At 45.0% G+C, this 21,046-nt stretch overlaps 1 protein-coding gene across 4 annotated transcripts in view; it reads right to left on the bottom strand.

Annotated features, from left to right (window-relative positions):
- Positions 1 to 21,046, bottom strand: part of TMEM108 (transmembrane protein 108) — a 238,885-nt gene that overhangs the window by 106,832 nt on the left and 111,007 nt on the right. For all 4 annotated transcript variants that reach the window (XM_067561753.1, XM_067561754.1, XM_067561755.1 and 1 more), the window contains one exon: positions 2,863 to 2,948. In XM_067561753.1, the coding sequence (XP_067417854.1) occupies positions 2,863 to 2,902 (40 nt within the window). In that variant the 5' untranslated portion in view covers positions 2,903 to 2,948. The remainder of the gene's footprint in view (positions 1 to 2,862; positions 2,949 to 21,046) is intronic.

Consider the following 21,046-nt stretch of genomic DNA (forward strand, 5'->3'; position numbering starts at 1 on the left):
TCTTTGACAAAACAATAACCGGAACATTAGAAATGGAACTATGTGCAGAGCAGCCACAAAGGGCCCAATTCTCCATTGCTCTGAACCGCATGCAATCACTTATACCAGTGCAAAGTGAGTGTAGAATGTTACCACATAGAAACGGCAGCATTCTGGACCCCCATTGCACTGCTGTGAATGACAACACAAGGTGCATGGCCATGGTGGATCGGGCTTAGGGATGACTTACTCTATTGATACATTCTCAAAAGTATATCCTTTGGCGGTGCTGTAGTAGCAATTTTCCTTCCTTTGTGCAGAGAAAATGTAAGAACACTGTGGATGCTTCCTCATGGCATGAAGGACATGTACGACGTGCACACTAAGAACACTTTTGTTTTATTGTAAAATACACTCTTTAGGGATTATATTGGGTTATGAAGCAATTGGAAGAAGCCTAGCTTAAAGCAGCATGCCTATTTGATATACATGAGGAGACTGGTATACTGTGAATGAAAAACCTTATGACCCTTGGCTCCATAGAGCAAACAAATCAGTGAAAAAGCTCCTGATAATAGGCCCGAATGCATGTACAGCATAAAATGCGTGTAACCGCTGAATGCCTGTATTGATGGAATACTACACAGCTAGGGACGGATAATGCTAGCTACATTTGCTATTGTTGAGTTCACGCAAGGAAATGAAGTTCATTCAACTTGGATTAGATATAATATTTTCAGATTCCATTTTTTCAAAGTATACCATATGCAGTTTATAATGCCACCACTTATTCATACAATTCAGTACAATTTGCTCATTCTTTCCCTCTGCATTTTCAATATTTTTTTTTTTTTAAATGACCTTCCAAACACCACACTGAAAAAATAAAATACTCAGCAGAAAATAGCAAACTTTGTAACACAGTGGTTAGTGGTCCAAAGTAGAATTACGCAAATAGTCTTTATTATTAGATGGGCCTAGTTAAGCCTAATGTGAAACCACGTTGACTTTTGACCATTTATACCAGTTGAGTATCTGTCCCTTTGAGTTTTGACTGGTTAGCCACTCTTTTTCCTTTATGTTGTATTGATTTCATAAATAAAGAGGACAAGAATAACCAATCCTTATGACAATGAATAACAGTAAATGGATTCTACGTGATTAAAGCATTAATCTCTGATAGTGACCTACCTAGCTGTCTTCCATAGAACAGAATTTTAAGTCCCAGGCACCCATTAAATGGTATGAATTCTGGGCCGCTAAAGATAACTTGTAGTAAAATAGTAAGAATTTTCTCCCTTAAAAAAGATTAGTTAAGAAGATTACTAGTGACTGGGAAAACATCACTGCAGTGTGAAAAATGAACATAAAAGAGATCCTAATAACTAGGTTTCTTTATGGAACTGGGTAGCACAATGTGCCTCAGACAGATGAACATTCTAATGAAATGAGGTGACATTAAAAAATTCTACCAGAATGCTGTTGTGAGCAGACACTTTGCTTTCTGAAATATAATTAACAAACAAATAATGATCATATCTGCACCCCTTCTTTTTAAAAGTACTTTTCTTTCTAAAATTTGGAAGGGAATTTATTCCCTGTGAAAGCTGCCCAATTAACAGCACTGAGAACAAATGGATTCCATCTGTCTATAAACAGGTAAAACAGCAATCCAGGTTTCTTCACGTTGTCTTGCCTTGCCCATGATCTGGAGGGCCCACCTCTAAGTGTGAGAGGGTAATTCAGTCTCCATTTCCATTCCGTCTTTGGTTTTAATGTTGAGACTGCTCACAAGGTTGGCTGTTGAGACTTTTTTGGTCCACTAAGAACTAGACAGAAACCACTAATTTCACATAGATTACTGAATAATCATTAGTTGGTAATAGCTTTCCTTTATTACCAACCCAAGCCATTCTGAGCAAACAGTGCAGAAGCAAAACATTACATCCTGTATAATGGAGCTGCTGCTGCCTGAGAAACCACTCATGGCTACGGTGTTCCCTTTGCAGCAGCCTCCCTCTGTTCTTCCTTTTCAGGGCCCCTAACTGATTATCTATCGCTTCTCTGATAAGTCCTACCACCCTCCACTAGGGGCTGGTTTAATGCCCACAGACAGTCTGACCAATCAAGTCCATCGTTGCACTCCAAAGGTTCATACTTATCTCTGGATCTTCTGCCATCCACAAGGAGCTCTGCCCCTGCCACACCCTGCTCTTCACATGGTCACCTCTCACAGCTGTCTCTCCCTGGAGTTTAGCCTTCTGGCTCTGGCCTCCCTCTCTTGCCAGTGTCTCCCAAGTTCTGAAGGAGAAGTGCTCCCCCTGAATGGCTGAAAGGGAGCCCAGCCCCATCCTACACTACAGGGCCCCTGATATTAGCCCTTAAAGGAATAGCATCTTGTGGTTTTCCCGGCATCCAATTCCTACTTCCCCTCTTTGGTGGCCAGACCATTTCCTGGGTCTTTGTTCATTCCAAATCCGTGGAATGGGGTCTCCCCCCCAACCCCATTCTCTTCTTAAAGGGCCTGTATACCCAGTTACCTCCTGTTACCAACCACCATCCCCAACCTTTTCACATTCCATTCTTCTGATCAGTCCTATGGCTTTGATTATTATTGCTCTTCATGGTCACCTTGGAATAAGACTCTGCTAAATTAGCTGAAGACTGAGCATTTTCTCAACATGCTTCCAAATGCCTGACTGAACAAGGGAGGGAAATAAAGCACATGCCTAAACCACAGTGATTTCAATGGGACCCTTCATGTGCTTAAAAATTAGCATGTGCTGAAGTGCCTTCCTGAACTGGTGCTTACATTCCTATTTTTAATGGAGAAATTGCATCATACTTTTCTCACAGTAAATGAAAAAGTAAATCTCTACTTACTAAACAGTTGGCAATAGAGGACCTGTAAACTTCTCTTCATGGTATCATCTGGTCCTGCTTGTCTGCCAGTTTATTCATGATTCTGTCTAGAAAATAAAAAAAATTAAAAAATAAACCATCAATGATTTATTGCCAAGGAGAAGTCACATTTTATTTTCCCTCATGTCCAGATAAAGCTGCATAGGAAAGTAATGTAGGTTAGCAAAAGGGAAACTGATTACCTAGTCTATGTTTTACACATTGCCTCCTGACTCCCCAAACAGCACATTAGTAAAGGCCTGGTTGTGGTCAGAAAAGCAGGCATAAAACTGAGATGGCACAAGCAGGGACATAGAACATGAGAACCAAGAAAATAATTTTGGATGGTGCATGGTGCTTGATAAACCCTAAGTGAGATTTTGCTGTCCGTAGTTAGCCAAATCACCCACTGACTGATTTACTTGAGGACAGAAATTGGTCCAGAATATTTAAAATGTGCATTAAAGATCCAATGGACAATGAAGGATCCTCTGGAAATTTTGGAAATAATGTATTAGGTATATGTGCACTGCGGAATTTTCTTGATGAAAACATTAATTCCCAGGTAGAGGATTTATCTGTGAAAATCCAGCACACACAGATGTATGGCCAAATTATCAACTGTTCCAAAAAAATGCTAGTTATCATGGAAATGACAGCGGGTCTTTAGCAGCAGTGGAGCAAAATGCAATCCTTTAATGAGTATTAAAATGATACAAATACATTTTTGACAAATGCTGGATGGCTCTGTTGATGTTAGTTTTGGCATGGACTCAAATTCAGTTGCAAGGAGTTTGATGATCTCAGTCTAGTCCCAAATAATCATTTGACCATATCACAAGACTTCTACGAAGACGACCCATTTTTTTATTGTGGTTTTGTGGAAGGCCCACCACTGGCATAGCAGAAGTGAGTTTCAGATGCCTCAGGTATCCATCTATCTATATAGCACTCAACAGTGCAGTATTTTTGACCCAAAGTCTTCAAAATGGGGAAACAGTTGGTTGTGCTAAACTGAGAGGACCAGATTGTCTCTGCTGGTTCTGGCCCCTTTGTGTTACCTGAGCAGCACAAAGAGGGTGGGATCTGCCAACAGCTGTCCTCTTCAGAAGTCTCCTGGGAAGGGAAGGTTTTCAAATGATGGTGGTGAAGTAGTTGGAGCACAGCATAGTTCTGAAAATTTTTATCTGGTCCATAGTCAGCCATCATAACTTAGATCAGCTTCTAGGGGATTCTAAATTATGCCAGGCCTGAGGTGGGGCAGCCTGAGGACCAGGGAGCCATAACTGGCTCCATGGCAACTCTGCCTTTCTCCTGAGCTGAGCAGATCTTGGGGAAGTGGAAAAAAATATTTAAACACACCATCTTTCCTCCCCTAGCGTGAACACTGCATGCTGGCAGAGCTATGTGGAGTAGTTTGTGTGTGCATAGTTGCAAGATGCGCTTTCACTAAATTTAAAAATATGTAAAAATGAATCACAGTCACATTGTTCTGCTCCAGGTTAAAAATAAATGCATAAATCAGAAGCACAAGGCAAATGTGGCTCCAAAACACCATTGTGAATAATAGAAAGACGAGGTAGATGAGGTAAAATCTTTTATTGGATATTTTATTGGATTTATTTGATCTATTCATGAAAGAGACTAGCATTCAAGTTACACAGTTCTTCTTCAGATCGGGTCTCTTTCACCAACTAAAAGTTGGTCTAGTAAAAGATACTACCTCTTCCACCTTGTCACTCTAATATCAGTGACAACACCACTGCAAACATTGTGAATGTCATACTTGGTACTCAAAGACAGAGACTAGCATTCACATTCTAACACTGATAGGAGATTATACATGGAACACTGAGGACATGCTCCTGAATTCTTCTCACCAAAAAAAATACAGTCAACACTAAGCAGCACTTGATACCTCATAGCATCAGTTCAAACCTTTTTCATCATCCAAACTACTGAAGGCATTTATGAGTCATTTTAACATGCTCTGGTATAAATCCTTCAGAGCTTATTTAAGAGATGATCTTGAAGATATTAGATATACAAGCCAAGACAATAAATAGCACTTCTCCACTGAATAAATACCAAATGAGTTTATGAAAGCAGAAGAATCATATTTGACTTGCATGTGGAGGGCTCCTAGGATTGCCACTTTTATTGATTCTGTTGTGCAAAGGAAGAGTCTTTTTTATGTTATCAGCTACAGCAATTTATATACACAGTGACAATGAACACTGTTGCATTCTTTTCTTTTCTTTTTTTTTTCCATTTTAAAAAAGTAACCCTTAGTAAAATGAGAAATTAAGTATTTTGTACAGTGCAAATCATTTGTGTTCTCTCCTAAATAAAGTAACAATCTCTGAATTTTTTAAATTAAATTGAAATAAGGCTCATAATGAAACCCACATATATCATGAAAACCCATTGAGAAGTGACCCATTTTTATTTTGGCAGGAGTAGCAAACAACAAAGGAGCGAGGATGATTTTCTTAGTACAAGCAGGTGCTTTCCTATTTACATCTGTGGGAGCAAGATCAGGTCCCACTGGTTCTGTTATTGCACTCACTGAAGTGAAAGGCAGAAGATCTGGGTCTGCACGCATAAACAAACATCAGATAGTTCATTACAGTATTTTCCAAACAGACACGTCACACAATTCTAGGTTTATCATAACTTGACAATTAATATATTAACAAAAATATACATAGCAGAAGATCCTCACTGCATAAACCACTTACGATACAGCTTTCCCCATCTCCGTTGCCCTTATGTCAAACAGCTTATGTCAAACAGGATTTTAAAAAAGCCAAAACTGATTAAAGCAAAGTGATATAAATAAAAGGAAAAATCCCCACAAAAGCTGCAAAACAACAACCCTGAAATCAGAGTAATGTGCCAATTATTTTGAATTGTGCTTGGCCATGGGGATGTAATATCACATGGTTTTGACTGCCTGATGGCATTATTTGCATTTCTTTACTATCCCCATTATATCGCTGTCCATAGTGTTTAAGTATTTACGGACTGTAAATTCCACCTTGGTGGGTAGACTGAATTATATGCTCTTATATATTTAGATAGAGTGGTTTCTTACTGTATTTAAATAGATTAGGATTATTTTTGCCTCTCTAGGAGACCAGAACTAGACTTGTGCAAGATGAAAAACCAAACAAGGTTTTAGTTTGAAATCTCTCATCTTTATGTTGCTGGTGAACACTCTCAGTAACGCTTACATAAAATTCTATGCAGTAAACTGAGTAACGCTATGGGCCAAATTCTGTCTTGGCTTTACAACCCATTCCATTCCATTAAAGTTGCTGGGGTGAGTCAGGGCAAAATTCGGACATGTGAGTGAAAAACGTTGCAGGAGGAGATTCTAGCATTTTAAAATCATTTGGGTTTTTTGAGGTGGAGGGGAATATTTCTCTCTCTCACCCCGTAATTGTGTCTTTCAATGCATACAAAATATGGAGCAATAGCAAGGCTGAAACTGCAAGGAGATTTCCTTTCTGTGGGTGACAATCTTTGCATAAATTCAGAAACAAAAATCATATTGATTTTCTAAACAAGTCTTATTTCCATGTAATTTAATCCATTTTTTAATAGATAAACTGGAGAAGTTTGTAGACAAGACCTCGGGTGCCTAATTTTAGGCATCCAAGTTCGAAAGTGTTAGCTGAAGTGTTGTGTGTCTGAAAAGAACCAACATGCTCTGCCCCTTTATAGTGTGAACTATTGCACATACAGTGCAGAATCACACAGGATGATGAATGGATGTGTGAAATCCCTATGGACAGCTGGCAATGTTGTCTTTCACAGTAAGTGATCCCGCCCAGTGCCTCAGCTAAATGAAAGAGGACAATGAAGACATAATGATGAATAGAACACAAAAGACTCTGATAGAGCTAACAGCTCCCTGAACATCCAGTCATTCATTATGTCTGAAAGTGGGGGGCGGGAGGGAGTCAACAGTGTCTAAAATTAAGGAAGAAATGGAGGTGAATAGAAAACAAATGTCAAGACAAGCCTAACAACCAATGGACAGCTCTCTTGCCATTGTGAGGCTGTCAGATAGAAACCAGCTGATTGAAACAAATGAGAAATTGAAGAAATGATGATGGAAAGAGGGGCTGGGCAAAGGGCATGACCGTTACAGCCCATTAAGCATTCACCCGCTTTATCCAATCATTATCTTACATCTAGCTGTTCCTTTCTCTTCTATGGTTCGCTCTGGAAGGAAAAGCTATTGGTGGAAACATCACTGATGACTTTGAGCTAGATTAGGCCTAGCGCTGCAGGGGGAGGAGACACATGGAGCCCTCCAACTCCCTCTGTTGCTCCAACAAAAGGTGAGCCACAATCTTGGTCCTTGTGCTTCCTGTGTTGTAATGTCCTGGGGATTCTAGCATTGGTGCAATGCTGAGTACGCCATAAGAATTGGGGAAGGTCAGTGTAACGCAAGGCTATGGCCACACCCAGTCTGCACACTGACCTTTGAAACTGCCCAAACAGCACAGGAAAGGGTAAATACTGCTCCCTGTAAGAGTACAGAAGAATCCACTCTGCCTACCACTCAAGGAGGTGTGGTGCCTTCAGGAGCTGCTGATGGACCAACGATTCTCTGAATCCCCATGGGCTGTAGCTTAAAACCACAATAGAGTCCTTTCAGCAAAGATGTAAGAACCCCCCCTTTTTTTTTTTTTTGCATTCACAGACTACCCATCACCGATTCATTTGTTCTCATACACTGCATTCATTTGTTCTCATCAACATGCCCTCCAAAGAACGGCTCTTGCAGCAGTACAATGGCCCTTACTATCATGCTGGCAGAAGCATAGGTTCACTACTGGCCAATTGACAGGGGTACCAGCACATCACCAATCCTTCTATACCTGGGTTTTTTCCTAGGCTACACAGGACTTACAGAGTTTACTTGTTGTGTTTGCATGTTTGAGAGATTTGGTTTTTTTAAAAAACTTTGTGGCCTATTTCCAAAATCCAGCCTTCATTTGGCAAAATTTAGGTCTGAAACCCTTTGGGAGCGCTAGTTAAAAAGATTCTGGCAATGAGGTTCCTTGCAGCAAGAATTCTGTGTTCTTGTTCAATGTGCACTCAGTCACCTGTGATGATTTATTTCCTATTGTTTGGAACATTACTGCATTCAAGCAAACAATATTTATTCTCTTTTCATAACATATATAACCTAACTGCTTAGGAATTTTTACTCCCACAGAACCAGAGAGCTCTCCTTTATCCACAGACTTTTCTACACTCCCTTGGGCTGGATTCACTCCTGCTGGTGCAGGCAGGAGCAATTTGCAGGGCCTTGTCCTATCAAGACTTCTTGCACAACATGAAGGAATTACGCCTAAGGAGGCAAGCATCTCTAACTCTTCTTGGGGCTTCATCAGAGTCCGGTTAGCACAGATTGCTTATGAATGTGCTGAAAATCAATGTACTCTCTGGCCAGACCTCTTTCCCCTCATCTCCCCTGTTTGATAAACTCTGTGGTTTCTAGTGATGCCTCTACATAAGCTGAGAAGCCAGGAGATGGAACTCAAGTGTAACTTTTCAGATAGAGAGTTAAGGAATTCAGTCTTGTGCCAACAGGTTAGACATATGAAGGATACTTACAGTAACTGGAGGTTCTTCAAGATGTGTGGTACCTATCTGGAGTCCATACATGGGTGCACATGCGCATCATATGTTGGAACCAGAATTGTTTGTAGTAGCATCTGTCGATCCACGTGCGCATAGTGCGTTGGCCACATGGTGTGTCCAAGGTCTTATGAGGCTGCGTGGGTTGACATCCCTCCAGGTTCCTTTTACTGACAGACACAGAGCCCATAGCAGAGGGGATAGAGGGGTGAGATTGGAATCCAGATAGAGATCACACATCTTGAAGAACCTCCAGTTACAATAAGTAATCTCCATTTCTTCTTCGAGTGCTGGTCCCTATGTGGATTCCATACGTGCGTAGCATAGCAAGCAGCATTCAGCATGGAGGTGAGAGCGAGGGCTCACTGGAAGTGAGTATATAGGACTGTGCATGCCATATCTGCTGCCACAGCTGGTGCAATGGCGTAGTGAGCAGTGAAAGTGTGGACAGAGAACCACATGGCCACTTTACAAATGGCCTACATGAGCTCATGTAGAGCGGGCAGTGATGCCAGGCGGAGGAGAGACGGGGGAAACGGAGTAGCACTCCATAATGCAACGAAAGATCCATTTGAAGAGGCATTGTGATGAAAGAGCACAGCCTTGGCAATGCTTTGCAATGGTGATGAAAAATTGAGGCTCAGCTCGGGGAGAGTGAGTGCGTTAGAGATAGACGGCCAGCATGTGGCAGCCATCGAGATAATGTAATGTGTGCGCCCTGGGGGAGGCGTGCGGTTTGGGATAGAAGGTTGGGAGGTGAATTGACTGGTTGAGGTGGATTGGAGAGACTATCTGGTAGAGAAACTTAGGATGGAGTCTAAGGGAGACCTTGTCTTTGTGGAACATGGTAAATGGCAGGTTGGCCATTATAGCTGCCAGTTTTCTGACCTATTGAGCCAAGGAGATGGCCACCAAGAAGATCACCTTCATAGAGAGGTGGGTGAGAGAACAGATTGCTAAAGGCTCAAAGGGCAGTCTGGTGAGGGCAGAGAGAACAAGGTTAAGGTCCCACAGAGGGATGGGTTGACCAACCTAGGGAAAGGTGTTGAGGAGACCATGAAGGAAGCAAGTGGTGGCTAAAGGCCAAGAAGCTATCCATAGGCAGGAGGAAGGCACTGAGCACGGCAAGGTGGACCTGGAGAAAGAGTGGGTGAGGTGGATTGCTGAAGGTGGAGAAGGTAGTTAAGGAGAGTAGGAATGGACACAAAATCCAAGGGGCAGTGCTAGCTAGAGGCCCATGCAGTGAAACGTCACCACTGGCCTGGTAGCATGCTCTGGTGGATGGTCGTCTTCTGTGTGAGAGGACATTGCACATGGGGTGTGGAGCATGCACTGTCTATGCACAAGCCCCATCCAAATAGCAGGCTGTGAGGCCTGGATTGAGGTGTAGGATCTGACCGTGCGCTTGTGTGAGGAGATCCGGAAGGGAGGGAAAGTGGATCGGCGTGTAGGTGGAGAGATGAAGGAGGTTGGTGAACCAATATTAGTGAGGCCAATAGGGAGCTATGAGGATGAGGACTGCTCGGTACTGGTACACCTTGGGTAGGATCTGTGGGGGGAGTGGGATGGGTGGGAACGCATATTGGAGGCCAGATGTTCAGGGAGGAAGAATGTCTTCCCCTGAGAGCCAGGCCCAAGAACAGCCTTGGAGCAGAAAAGGGGAAGCTTGTGGTTGGCCGCTGTTGCAACCATCGGTGGTAATCTTGCCCCAACTGCAAGCTAAGAGGGCAAGATGGCCCCGAACACAACCAGAGGGACTGCAGGAGAGGTGGAGGAAGGTTTTTAGGTCTCAAGGGAAGAGTCAAAAGGGATGCTTAGAAGGGAGCTGCGGGACAGCAGGTGAGGTGGAGGCAGTAGCAACACAACAGCAGTGGAAAGACTCATCATTTTTATTGCTAAATAGTTTTGATTGTCAAACGGGAGGTCCTCAAGAATGGTCTAGACCAGTGGTTCTTAACCTTTCCAAACTACTGTACCCCTGAAGCCTGAGTCCCACCCCCACGGGGCTGAGGCATGTAACTTAGTTTCATGGCACCCCTGTGGCTCCAGGCAATTGACTTTCTTGCCACCCCCAATACCAGCTCTGCACTTGCGACCCCTCTAAAACCCCAGGTTAAGAAACACTGGTCTAGACCTCTTTAGGGAAGCTGGAGAATTGGAGCCAGGACTCACAACGAAGCAACACACCAGATGCGAGGGAGTAAGAGGCTGTGTCCGTGGTGTCAAATACTGCTTGAAGGATGACCTTGGCTACCAGTTTACCCTCAACGAGTGATTTAAATTCTGTCTGTTTGTCCTCTGGAAGAGATGTCTGAAACTCCGCCAGTTTGGAACACAAGACACAGTCGTACATCGCCTGTATGGCTTGGTAATTGGTGATGCGGAATTGTAGGCCCACAGAGGTGTAGACCTTGTGCACACTCAGGTCACGTTTTTTGGTGGCCTGATCTGGAGGAGTGTCTATGAGGGAGGTGTTGTTGGTGGGCATGCTCAGTTACCAGCTGCACCACTAGAGATTTCGGGGAGGGAAGCGGGGGAGGGGGGGAGAGGGGAGGAATGGGAGAACAAGAAGTCAGTGTTCTTAGCAGAGACAAAGTCGCATCATTTTGCCCGCTTCAGTATGGGAGCACAAGAAGTTGGGATGTGCCAGATGGACTGAGCTGGTTGCAGAAGCGTGCTATAGATGGGGAGTAGATGGGGAGTGCCGTTTGTGATGGACTAGCCAGCTGCAAAATGTCCAGGAATTGGCCCTGGGGCTCTTGCACATCTTCCACCGTACAGTTGAGAGCCCCAGCCATGTGACAAAGCAAGTCCTGATATTGTTTGTGGTCATCAGACAGCAAAAGGGAAGGTGATGTGACAGCCTTATCTGGGGACAATGAGGCATCAGTCAGTACTGGCAGCTCTGGCTGTGAGGTGGTGCCCCAATATTCCTCATAGATCGAGGAAGGGGCAATGTGAATGGGCAAAGGTAGACGGTGAGGGAGGGGGTGGTCTGCCGTGGCCGCAGTAGGTGTCCCAAGCATGTCAATAAAGGTCAGGCATAGGGATCTGCAGGAAATGGGGATCCACGAATGTAACAGAACCATGCCTCTACAGGGGATACATACGCCAGCATATAGGGTAGGCACCTAGGTTCTGGGCTGAACGATCACACTGGTGAAAATGCAGGGTTCGGTTCCGAAGACCACTTGGAGTCTAAACATTGGTCCGGGAAAGGTGGCACCGTCAGAACAGGTAATAGCAGTAGTGTGCGAGGTGCAGCATAGGTGTGCGAAGCCAATCCAGTCAGCGATGGGGCTAGTGGAGCAGATGCGAGTGGGGCAGCATGCTGCTCAAGCAACAGTGGCTCATCTGCAGGGAACAGGTGCTCCAGGGGCACCGCCGAGCCAGGATGCAAAGGGGAGGCAGCTTATGGCATCAAGAATTTGGCTGTTGTCATAAGTGGGGACAAGAGGCCACCCATGCACAGGACTGGGCACAAAAGTCTGGATTGTCCCGGCAGCATGGACGGTGCGGGGGGTGAAGGTGGAGGCCTGCTTACCGGTGCAGAAGATAGGATGAGCGAATGCTTATGGTGTTTAGACCTGTGCTCCATTTTGATCTTCTTCGGTGGTGGAGCAGCTATTGACACGCAACTTTTCATCTGACCTGGCATGGCTCGGTGAGGCAACTCTGCATTTCGGGGCAGTTCCTATAGGGGAGCCGCTCTTATGCCAAAGGCTGTGCTTCTCACGAGCACGGTGGGCTTTTGTCACCGGTGCCGCTTAGGAGGGAGCTGGGGGAGCACTCACTGATGGTGAGGCGCGGCACTCTAGCGGATCCGCTAATGCAAGATCCAAATGTGTATGGAGCCACATTGCCTCCTTTATAAGGTGTTTCCGGAGGTGACGTTCTCTAGCCTCATGAGTCTGAGGAGGAAAGGAACAGCAAATGGAGCAGTGGGCAACAATGTGAGCCTCTCCGAAGCAGTACAAACACCATTGGTGCTCATCGCTCATGGAGAATGAGGGTGGGCACGATGCACAGCTTTTAAAGCTGACTTGCCAGGGCATAGTCCCTCGGGACGCCCAGCAAGGGCAACTAATTGTTTTCACTAGACTGACTAACTAACTAAACAACAACTATAAGTACAACTATAAAAACAGTCTTTTGAAGAAAAGGGCTTCTGATCAAGCTACAACCTAGGAAGAAGAGGGGATCAGACTCTGGCCATGTGGTGGTAAGAAGAAACCAGAGGGGCGTCAACATGCACAGCCTCATAAAACCTCAGATGCACCACGTGAGTTGACAGACACTACTACAAACAATTCTGGCTCCAGCGCATGGTGCACAAGCACACCCACATATGGGCTCCACATAGGGACCAGCACTTGAAGAAGAACAAAGTGAACTGGGCATTGTTCTTGGGTTGGCCATTTAGGTATGTGTATGTTGTGTGGGGACCCTGGAAGCGTAGGGCTCCATCTGACTGTACTGGTCACACAAGCCTAAGATTCCCACTTAGTTAGAGGCCATTGCCTCTTGCAATAATGGAGTGCTTTTGCTTCCAATTTGCATGAGAACTCAGAAGTAAAGGCAACATGAAAATATGTATTAATGGAAAAAGCATTGGGAATGTCTGTCTGCAGAGTCCAATAGCTGAGCAGCACCAGTTTTGTCTTCTGCTAGCACACAGCTACATGCCCGCACAAGGAGCACTAGTGTGGAAGCTGACCTGTAGGCTATCAGGCTGCCCTGAACTCATAGGACTCCCACCATGTGCTATGGCAGGCATTCTAGCAAGCTCTATGGCACCAGCCACTAGGGCAGTGTTTCTTAACCTGGGGTTTTAGAGGGGTCGCAAGTGCAGAGCTGGTATTGGGGGTGGCAAGAAAGGCAATTGCCTGGAGCCACAGGGACGCCATGAAACTAAGTTACATGCCTCAGCCCCGTGGGGGTGGGACTCAGGCTTCAGGGGTACAGTAGTTTGGAAAGGTTAAGAACCACTGCACTAGGGTGACTGAGCACTTCAAATCTGAAACCCTAGGAAGTGTTGCTTTTCTTTTTTTTTTTAAAATAATGGTTTTGAAAGATATTACATAGATATGGTTTATAAGCGGGGGCTATTGGCCTGATTTTCAGAGGTCATGAGCACAAATCCCAATGGCCTAGATTCTAACAATCATGTTTCCAATGTAAATCTGGAATAACTTTATTGGTTTCAATGGAGTTGTTTTTGATTTACACAAGAATAACCAAGAACAGGCTCAAGCTCAATGAGAACTGCAGAGGTTCAGCACTTATGAAAAACAGATGTTTTCATTTTCTGTAATATATCCTGCACATTTATGGTGCTGTAAATACACCTTTGAACGATAAAATAATAGGAATGGTTTTAGAGTTGAGCGACAGTTGAGGGGCATGTAGGATGGTCTCCACCTACTGAGTCCTGAATAGGCTGAGGATCTCTCTCCCTTTCCATCACCAGATGTATGGAAAGCGAATCAAGGTGAATGCCCACAAAGACGGGATCGGGAATGATGCAAATATGCAGGGCAGCTTAAGAGGAGCTGCAGTGGTGGTTTCACAGCTTCCATGCACATGTACAGAGACCTTTGCTAGCATCCGTTGGAGCTGTTAGAACAGATCTGTCGCATCAATAGTGCGAACTAATCATTTTTGGGAGTTCTTATTTCATCCACAAGAGATTGATCACCTGCTGTTCTGCTCTTCTTTGTTTTATTTTGTTTTCCTTTTAATAAACTTCTTTGGTAAAAACTAGACACGAGTCTGAGCCACAAAAGGTTGGCTCTAGATCCAACAGCTAAACTTTCTTCAAATTCACTACTGTATGGAGCTGACTACATGAATACATTTTAAGGCTAGAAGGACCATTATATTCATGTAGTGTAATCTCCTGCATGACCAAGGCCACAGAAATTTACCAAGTGATTCCTCCATCTCACTCAACAACTTGTAATTGAACTAGAGCATGATTGTTGTTGGGGAGTTTTGAATTGGACTCAAGCACGCATAAAACATAATTAGACAATTAACATTTCTGCCCTACTAGGATACACATGATCCATAATTCATGTTCAGGTAACACTGGTTGATTTTTTTGCTTCATAGACACATCTCCATAATGTCAACATGATAGCAGCAGGGCTGGCCTTACCAAGTGCACTGACCTGTGCCTAGACACAAGGCTTTCCTTTAGCCAACAGATCTTAGTCAGGACTATGATTTAATACATACAATGCATGAGAAAACACTGACAGTGGTTTAAAAAACCTGCTCAGACACCTTAAGAACATAGTATAAGAACATAACAGCTACACTGGGTCAGACCAGTGGTCCATCTAGCCCACTATCCTGCCTTCCAACAATGACCAATGACAAGTGCTTCAGAGGGAATGAATAGAACAGGCAATCATCATCATGCTCACTTGAAAGGAATACAATATCACTCAACTGATATTGACAAAAGAAGTAGAAATGTCACTATTCCTTTTGTACTCCAAAATATTCTTAAATGACACGAAAAGCAGCCAAACCATACAACACTTTTGTAAAAGAGATGATTGGGATTGGCAGACAAGATGGGAAGAAACACAAAGTAGATGTCATCTGGAAAACCATGCTCTTGACTACTGACATATGTCTCATTGGGTTTTTCACAAGATAAGCAGTGCTAATCTTGGTGTCTTGGCCAAATTCCATCTTGAGCTGGGCTTTGCCTGCATAGTTCAAAATTTTCAAAAAACATGCCCAAATTAGGTTCCTGAACCAATATTTAAGAAACAAAATAAATGGGCTGATTTTTAAAATGCTGAGCACCCAACAAAGTCAATTGAAAATCAGGCAGTTTATTTAGGAGCCTAAATGTGGCCTTAGGAGCTTAAAATTAGGCATCCATTTGTTAAAATCTTGGCAATAATTTCCTTCCGCCATTTCAACTGGATACAATATTCTTCTTCACCTCTAAGCTGTTGGATAGTGTTGCTATGCACTATCAAATGGCAGACATGTTTCACCTCAGCAATGGCTACACAGTAGAACCTCAGTGTTATGAACACCAGCGTTACAAACTGACTGGTCAACCACACATCTCATTTGGAATCGGAAGTACTCAATCAGGCAGCAGGGACCTCAAAAAAAGCAAATAAATACTGTACAGCACTCCGTTAAACTACTAAAAAAAATTAAGTTTAAAAAAAGATTGGACAAGATCAGGAAACTGTTTCTGTGCTGGTTTCATTTAAATTAAGATGGTAAAAAGCAGCATTTTTCTTTTGCGTAGTAAAATTTCAACACTGTATTAAATCAATGTTCAGTTGCAAACTTTTGACAGAACATTCATAGTGTTTTGTTCAGAGTTAGGAACAACCTCCATTCCCAAGGCATTCATCACTCTAAGGCTCTGCTCTATTTCACTGGCGGATAAAGTGATCTCTGTGCATAATCAGTCTGCACCACATATCTAGTGTTTTGGGATCCCTTAGGAAGGGTGGCGTTATAAATGTAAGCTGTTATTAGCAACACTGTTATTAAAAGTGTACCGACTCACTAGGCAACTAAAAAGTTCATATTTTAAAAAAAATGATTAGGAGAGTGGCTCAAACTGCTTGCTTCTGAAGAAACATTTGCAATATAAGGCCTGGAAAAGTTTCCCTAAACCACTTCATTCATTGGGGAAGAGGTGGGGGCACAGTTCCCTGCCCCACAGAATGATCTGCAGATTCTCCCCCATGCCCTGCATTCCTCAGCCTTGCCATGGCCTTTGGGAATCCTGATACTCCCTAACAGCACAGCACCCATGAAGGGTAGCCCTAGGCACCCCCATCCTCCCCTCTCAAGAGGCGAACAGAGGGGCGGCTAACAGAAGGAGAAGGAGGGAGTTTGCCTGGGAGTTCGCCTGCAGAGAGAGCCCACTGCAGGTTTTTGCCTTACAGACGTTGCGGAGCAGGAAATTGAGCATCTGAGGAGGCTCTCAGAGCAGAGATATGGAGATGGAGCGATCCGTTGTTGTCACCTGCACTGGGTGTGCTATGTTTGTCTTCCTCCCACAGGATAGAGATGACTTCATCTGTACCAAGTGCAGGCTGGTTTCCTTATTGGAAGAGAAGGTTAAAGGACTAGAGACCCAAATGTCAACCCTGCGGTGCATTACAGAAAACAATGTCTTTCTCCATCAGGCACAGGCAGAGCGTAAGGAAGATTCAGAGAAGGCCAGGCAGGCGAAAATGAAGAACGGGGAAGAAAATTGGCAGCATGTGACCTCCCGAAGAAAGAGAACCCATGTGCCCACCATGCAGATAGAAGTAAGGAATCGTTTTCATCCTCTCTGCACAAGTACTACGGCAGAGAATGATTTGGAGGACCCTTCAGAGGGAATGGATCATCAGGAGACCCGTTTGATCAGAAGGCAAGAGATGCATTCTCCTAGGGATGGGGGTTCCACGACCACCATTCCAAAGAGGAAGAGAAGGGTGATGGTGGTCGGGGACTCCCTCCTAAGGGGGACGGAGTCATCCATCTGCCGCCCGGACCAGGAAACTAGAGAAGTGTGCTGCTTGCCTGGAGCTAGGATTAGGGATGTGACGGAGAGACTGCCAAAACTTATCAAGTCCTCAGACCGCTACCCCTTCCTGCTCCTCCATGTGGGCACCAATGACACTGCCAAGAATGATCTTGAGCAGATCACTGCGGACTATGTGGCTCTGGGAAAAGAGATTAAGGAGTTTGAAGCGCAAGTGGTGTTCTCGTCCATCCTCCCTGTTCAGGGAAAAGGCCCAGGTAGGGACAGTCGCATTGGGGAAGTAAATGCGTGGTTACGCAGGTGATGTCGAAGGGAGGGCTTTGGATTCTTCGATCATGGAATGCTGTTCCAGGAAGAAGGATTACTAGGAAGGGACGGGATTCATCTAACGAAGACAGGGAAGAGTATCTTCGCAGACAGGCTGGCTAACCTAGTGAGGAGGGCTTTAAACTAGTTTCGACGGGGGACGGGGACCTAAGCCCGAAGGTTAGTGGGGAAGAGGGACACCACAAGGAAGCAGAAGTAGGAGGGTGCAGCAGGGGAGGCCTCCCGATTCATACTGTGAAAGTAGGCCACTCGGCTACTTATCTCAAGTGCCTGTACACAAATGCAAGAAGCCTGGGAAACAAGCAGGAGGAACTGGAAGTCCTGGCACAGTCAAGAAACTACAACATGATTGGAATAACTGAGACTTGGTGGAATAACTCTCACGATTGGAGCGCTGTCATGGATGGGTATAAAGTGTTCAGGAAGGACAGGCAGGGGCGAAAGGGGGCGGGGGAGTTGCACTGTATGTAAGAGAGCACTATGACTGCTCTGAGCTCCAGTATGAAACTGGAGATAAGTCAGTTGAGTGTCTCTGGGTTAAGCTTAGAAGCAAGAACAATAAGAGTGATGTCCTGGTGGGTGTCTGTTACAGACCACCAGACCAGGAGGACGAGGTGGATGAGGCTTTCTTTACTCAACTAGGGAAAGTTTCCAGTTCACAGGGCCTGATTCTCATGGGAGACTTCAATCACCCTGACATCTGCTGGAAGAGCAATACAGCAGAGCACAAACAATCCAGGAAGTTTTTGGAGAGTGTTGCAGACAATTTCCTGGTGCAAGTGCTGGAGCAACCAACTAGGGGCCGTGCTTTTCTTGACCTGCTGCTCACAAACAGGGAAGATTTGGTAGGGGAAGTACAAGTGGGTGGCAACCTAGGCAGCAGTGACCATGAGATGGTCGAGTTCAGGATCCTGACAAAAGGAAGAAAGGAGAGCAGCAGGATACGGACCATGGACTTCAGAAAAGCGGACTTTGACTCCCTCAGGGAACTGATGGGCAGGATTCCCTGGGAGGCTAATATGAGGGGGAAAGGAACCCAAGAGAGCTGGCTGTATTTTAAAGAGACCTTATTGAGGGCACAAGAGCAAACCATCCCGATGTGCAGAAAGAATAGCAAATATGGTAGGCGTCCAGCTTGGCTTAACAAAGATGTCCTTGGCGAACTTAAACACAAAAAAGAAGCTTACAAGAAGTGGAAGCTTGGTCAGATGACTAGGGAGGATTATATAAACACTGCTCGAACGTGCAGGAATGAAATCAGGAAGGCTAAAGCACAATTGGAGTTGCAGCTAGCAAGGGACTTGAAGGGGAACAAGAAGGGTTTCTACAGGCATGTTGCCAACAAGAGGAAGATTAGGGAAAGTGTGGGCCCCTTAGAGAATGAGGGAGGCGACCTAGTGACGGAGGATGTGGAGAAAGCTGAGGTACTCAATGCCTTTTTTGCCTCTGTCTTCACAGACAAGATCAGCTCTCAGACTGCTGCACTGGGTGGCACAGAATGGGAAGGAGATGAACATCCTGCAGTGCTGAAGGAACGGGTCCAAGACTATTTAGAAGGATTGGACATGCACAAGTCCATGGGGCCGGATGCAATGCACCCGAGGGTGCTGAGGGAGTTGGCTGAGGTGATTTCAGAGCCATTGGCTATTATCTTTGAAAGCTCATGGCAACAGGGGAGGTCCCTGAGGACTGGAAAAAAGCAAATATAGTGCCCATCTTCAAAAAAGGGAGGAAAGAGGATCCAGGGAACTACAGACCAGTCAGCCTCACTTCAATTCCTGGAAAAATCATGGAGCAGGTCCTCAAGGAATCCATTTTAAGGCACTTGGAGGAGAGGAAGGTGATCAGGAACAGTCAACAAGGATTCACTAAGGGAAAGTCATGCCTGACCAACCTGATTGCTTTCTATGATGAGGTGACTGGCTCTGTGGATATAGGGAAGGCGGTGGATGTGATATACCTTGACTTTAGCAAAGCTTTTGATACTGTCTCACACAGTATTCTTATCAACAAGTTAAAGAAGTATGGGTTGGATGAATGGACTATAAAATGGATAGAGAACTGGCTAGAGCATAGGGCTCAATGAGTAGTGATCAATGGCTCCATGTCTAGCTGGCAACCGGTCACAAGCGGAGTTCCCCAGGGGTCGGTCCTGGGGCCAGTTTTGTTCAACATCTTTATTAATGATCTGGAGGATGGGGTAGATTGCACCCTCAGCAAGTTTGAGGACGACACTAAGCTGGGGGGAGTAGTAGATACCCTGGAGGGGAGGGATAGGATACAGAGTGACCTAAACAAACTGGAGGATTGGGCCAAAAGAAATCTAATGAGGTTCAACAAGGACAAGTGCAGAGTCCTCCACTTAGGAAGGAAAAATCCCATGCACAGCTATAGACTGGGGACCGACGAGCTGGGCAGCAGCTCTGCAGAAAAGGACCTGGGGGTAACAGTCGATAAAAAGCTGGATATGAGTCAGCAGTGTGCCCTGGTTGTCAAGAAGGCTAATGGCATATTGGGCTACATTAGGAGGGGCATTGCCAGCAGGTCACGGGAAGTGATTATTCCCCTCTATTCGGCATTGGTGAGGCCGCATTTAGAATATTGTGTCCAGTTTTGGGCCCCCCACTACAAAAAGGATGTGGACAAGTTGGAGAGAGTGCAGCGGAGGGCAACCAAAATGATTAGGGGGCTGGAGCACAGGACTTATGAGGAGAGGCTGAGGGAACTGGGCTTGTTTAGTCTGCAAAAGAGAAGAGTGAGGGGGGATTTGATAACAGCCTTTAACTACCTGAAAGGGGGTTCCAGGGAGGATGGGGCTAGGCTGTTCTCAGTGGTGGCAGATGACAGAACAAGGAGCAACAGTCTCAAGTTGCAGGGCGAGAGGTCTAGGTTGGACATTAGGAAAAAGTTTTTTTACTAGGAGGGTGGTGAACCCCTGGAATGGGTTACCTAGGGAGGTGGCGGAATCTCCATCCTTAGAGGTTTTTAAGCTGAGGCTTGACAAAGCCCTGGTTGGGATGATATAGCTGAGGTTAGTCCTGCTTTGAGCAGGGGGTTGGACTAGATGACCTCCTGAGGTCCCTTCCAACTCTAATATTCTATGATTCTATGATTCTAAGAGACGACCACAGAAAAGCGATGCAGTCCTAGGGTATGTGATCACATCCAGGTAATCTCCATAGAGTTGGTGAGGGGATATGCACACCCAACCCGCACACTCCCTTGCCGCAGACATCAGGCCCGTGGACAGTCCTGGCTGAGGTCTCAGGAAGGGTGGTGGAAATGATGCCCAAGACGCAGCTGAACGGGAGGCAGAGATCCATATGCAGAGGGCTTTCTCTCTCTCTCTGCATGGCACTCCATGGGATGAAGACAGCCATAGTTATAATCTCTTTTCAAAATCCTACGTGACACTGCTGCTGCCTTTAGCGCTCTGATGCAGACACTCAGAATCCCACTTAGCAGATGGTCACATGGCCCCTTTGATAGCTTTATGGGGGGGGGGGGTCGAGTCACTGAGACGGTAAAGGGCAAGTATCAAAAGAGAAAGAATGGGGGAGACAAAAAGAGGGAAAAAAACCCCAAGTGTAAATGAAAAGGTCCTTTAATGTTTGGACTGCACTGGCCTTCCAGTCTGAATGTGTGCGTGCCCTC

Source organism: Emydura macquarii, unplaced genomic scaffold, assembly GCF_026122565.2.
Source record: "Emydura macquarii macquarii isolate MOO-44397 ecotype Brisbane River unplaced genomic scaffold, CSIRO-AGI_Emac_v2 contig_2422, whole genome shotgun sequence".
Classification (NCBI taxonomy): Eukaryota; Metazoa; Chordata; order Testudines; family Chelidae; genus Emydura; species Emydura macquarii.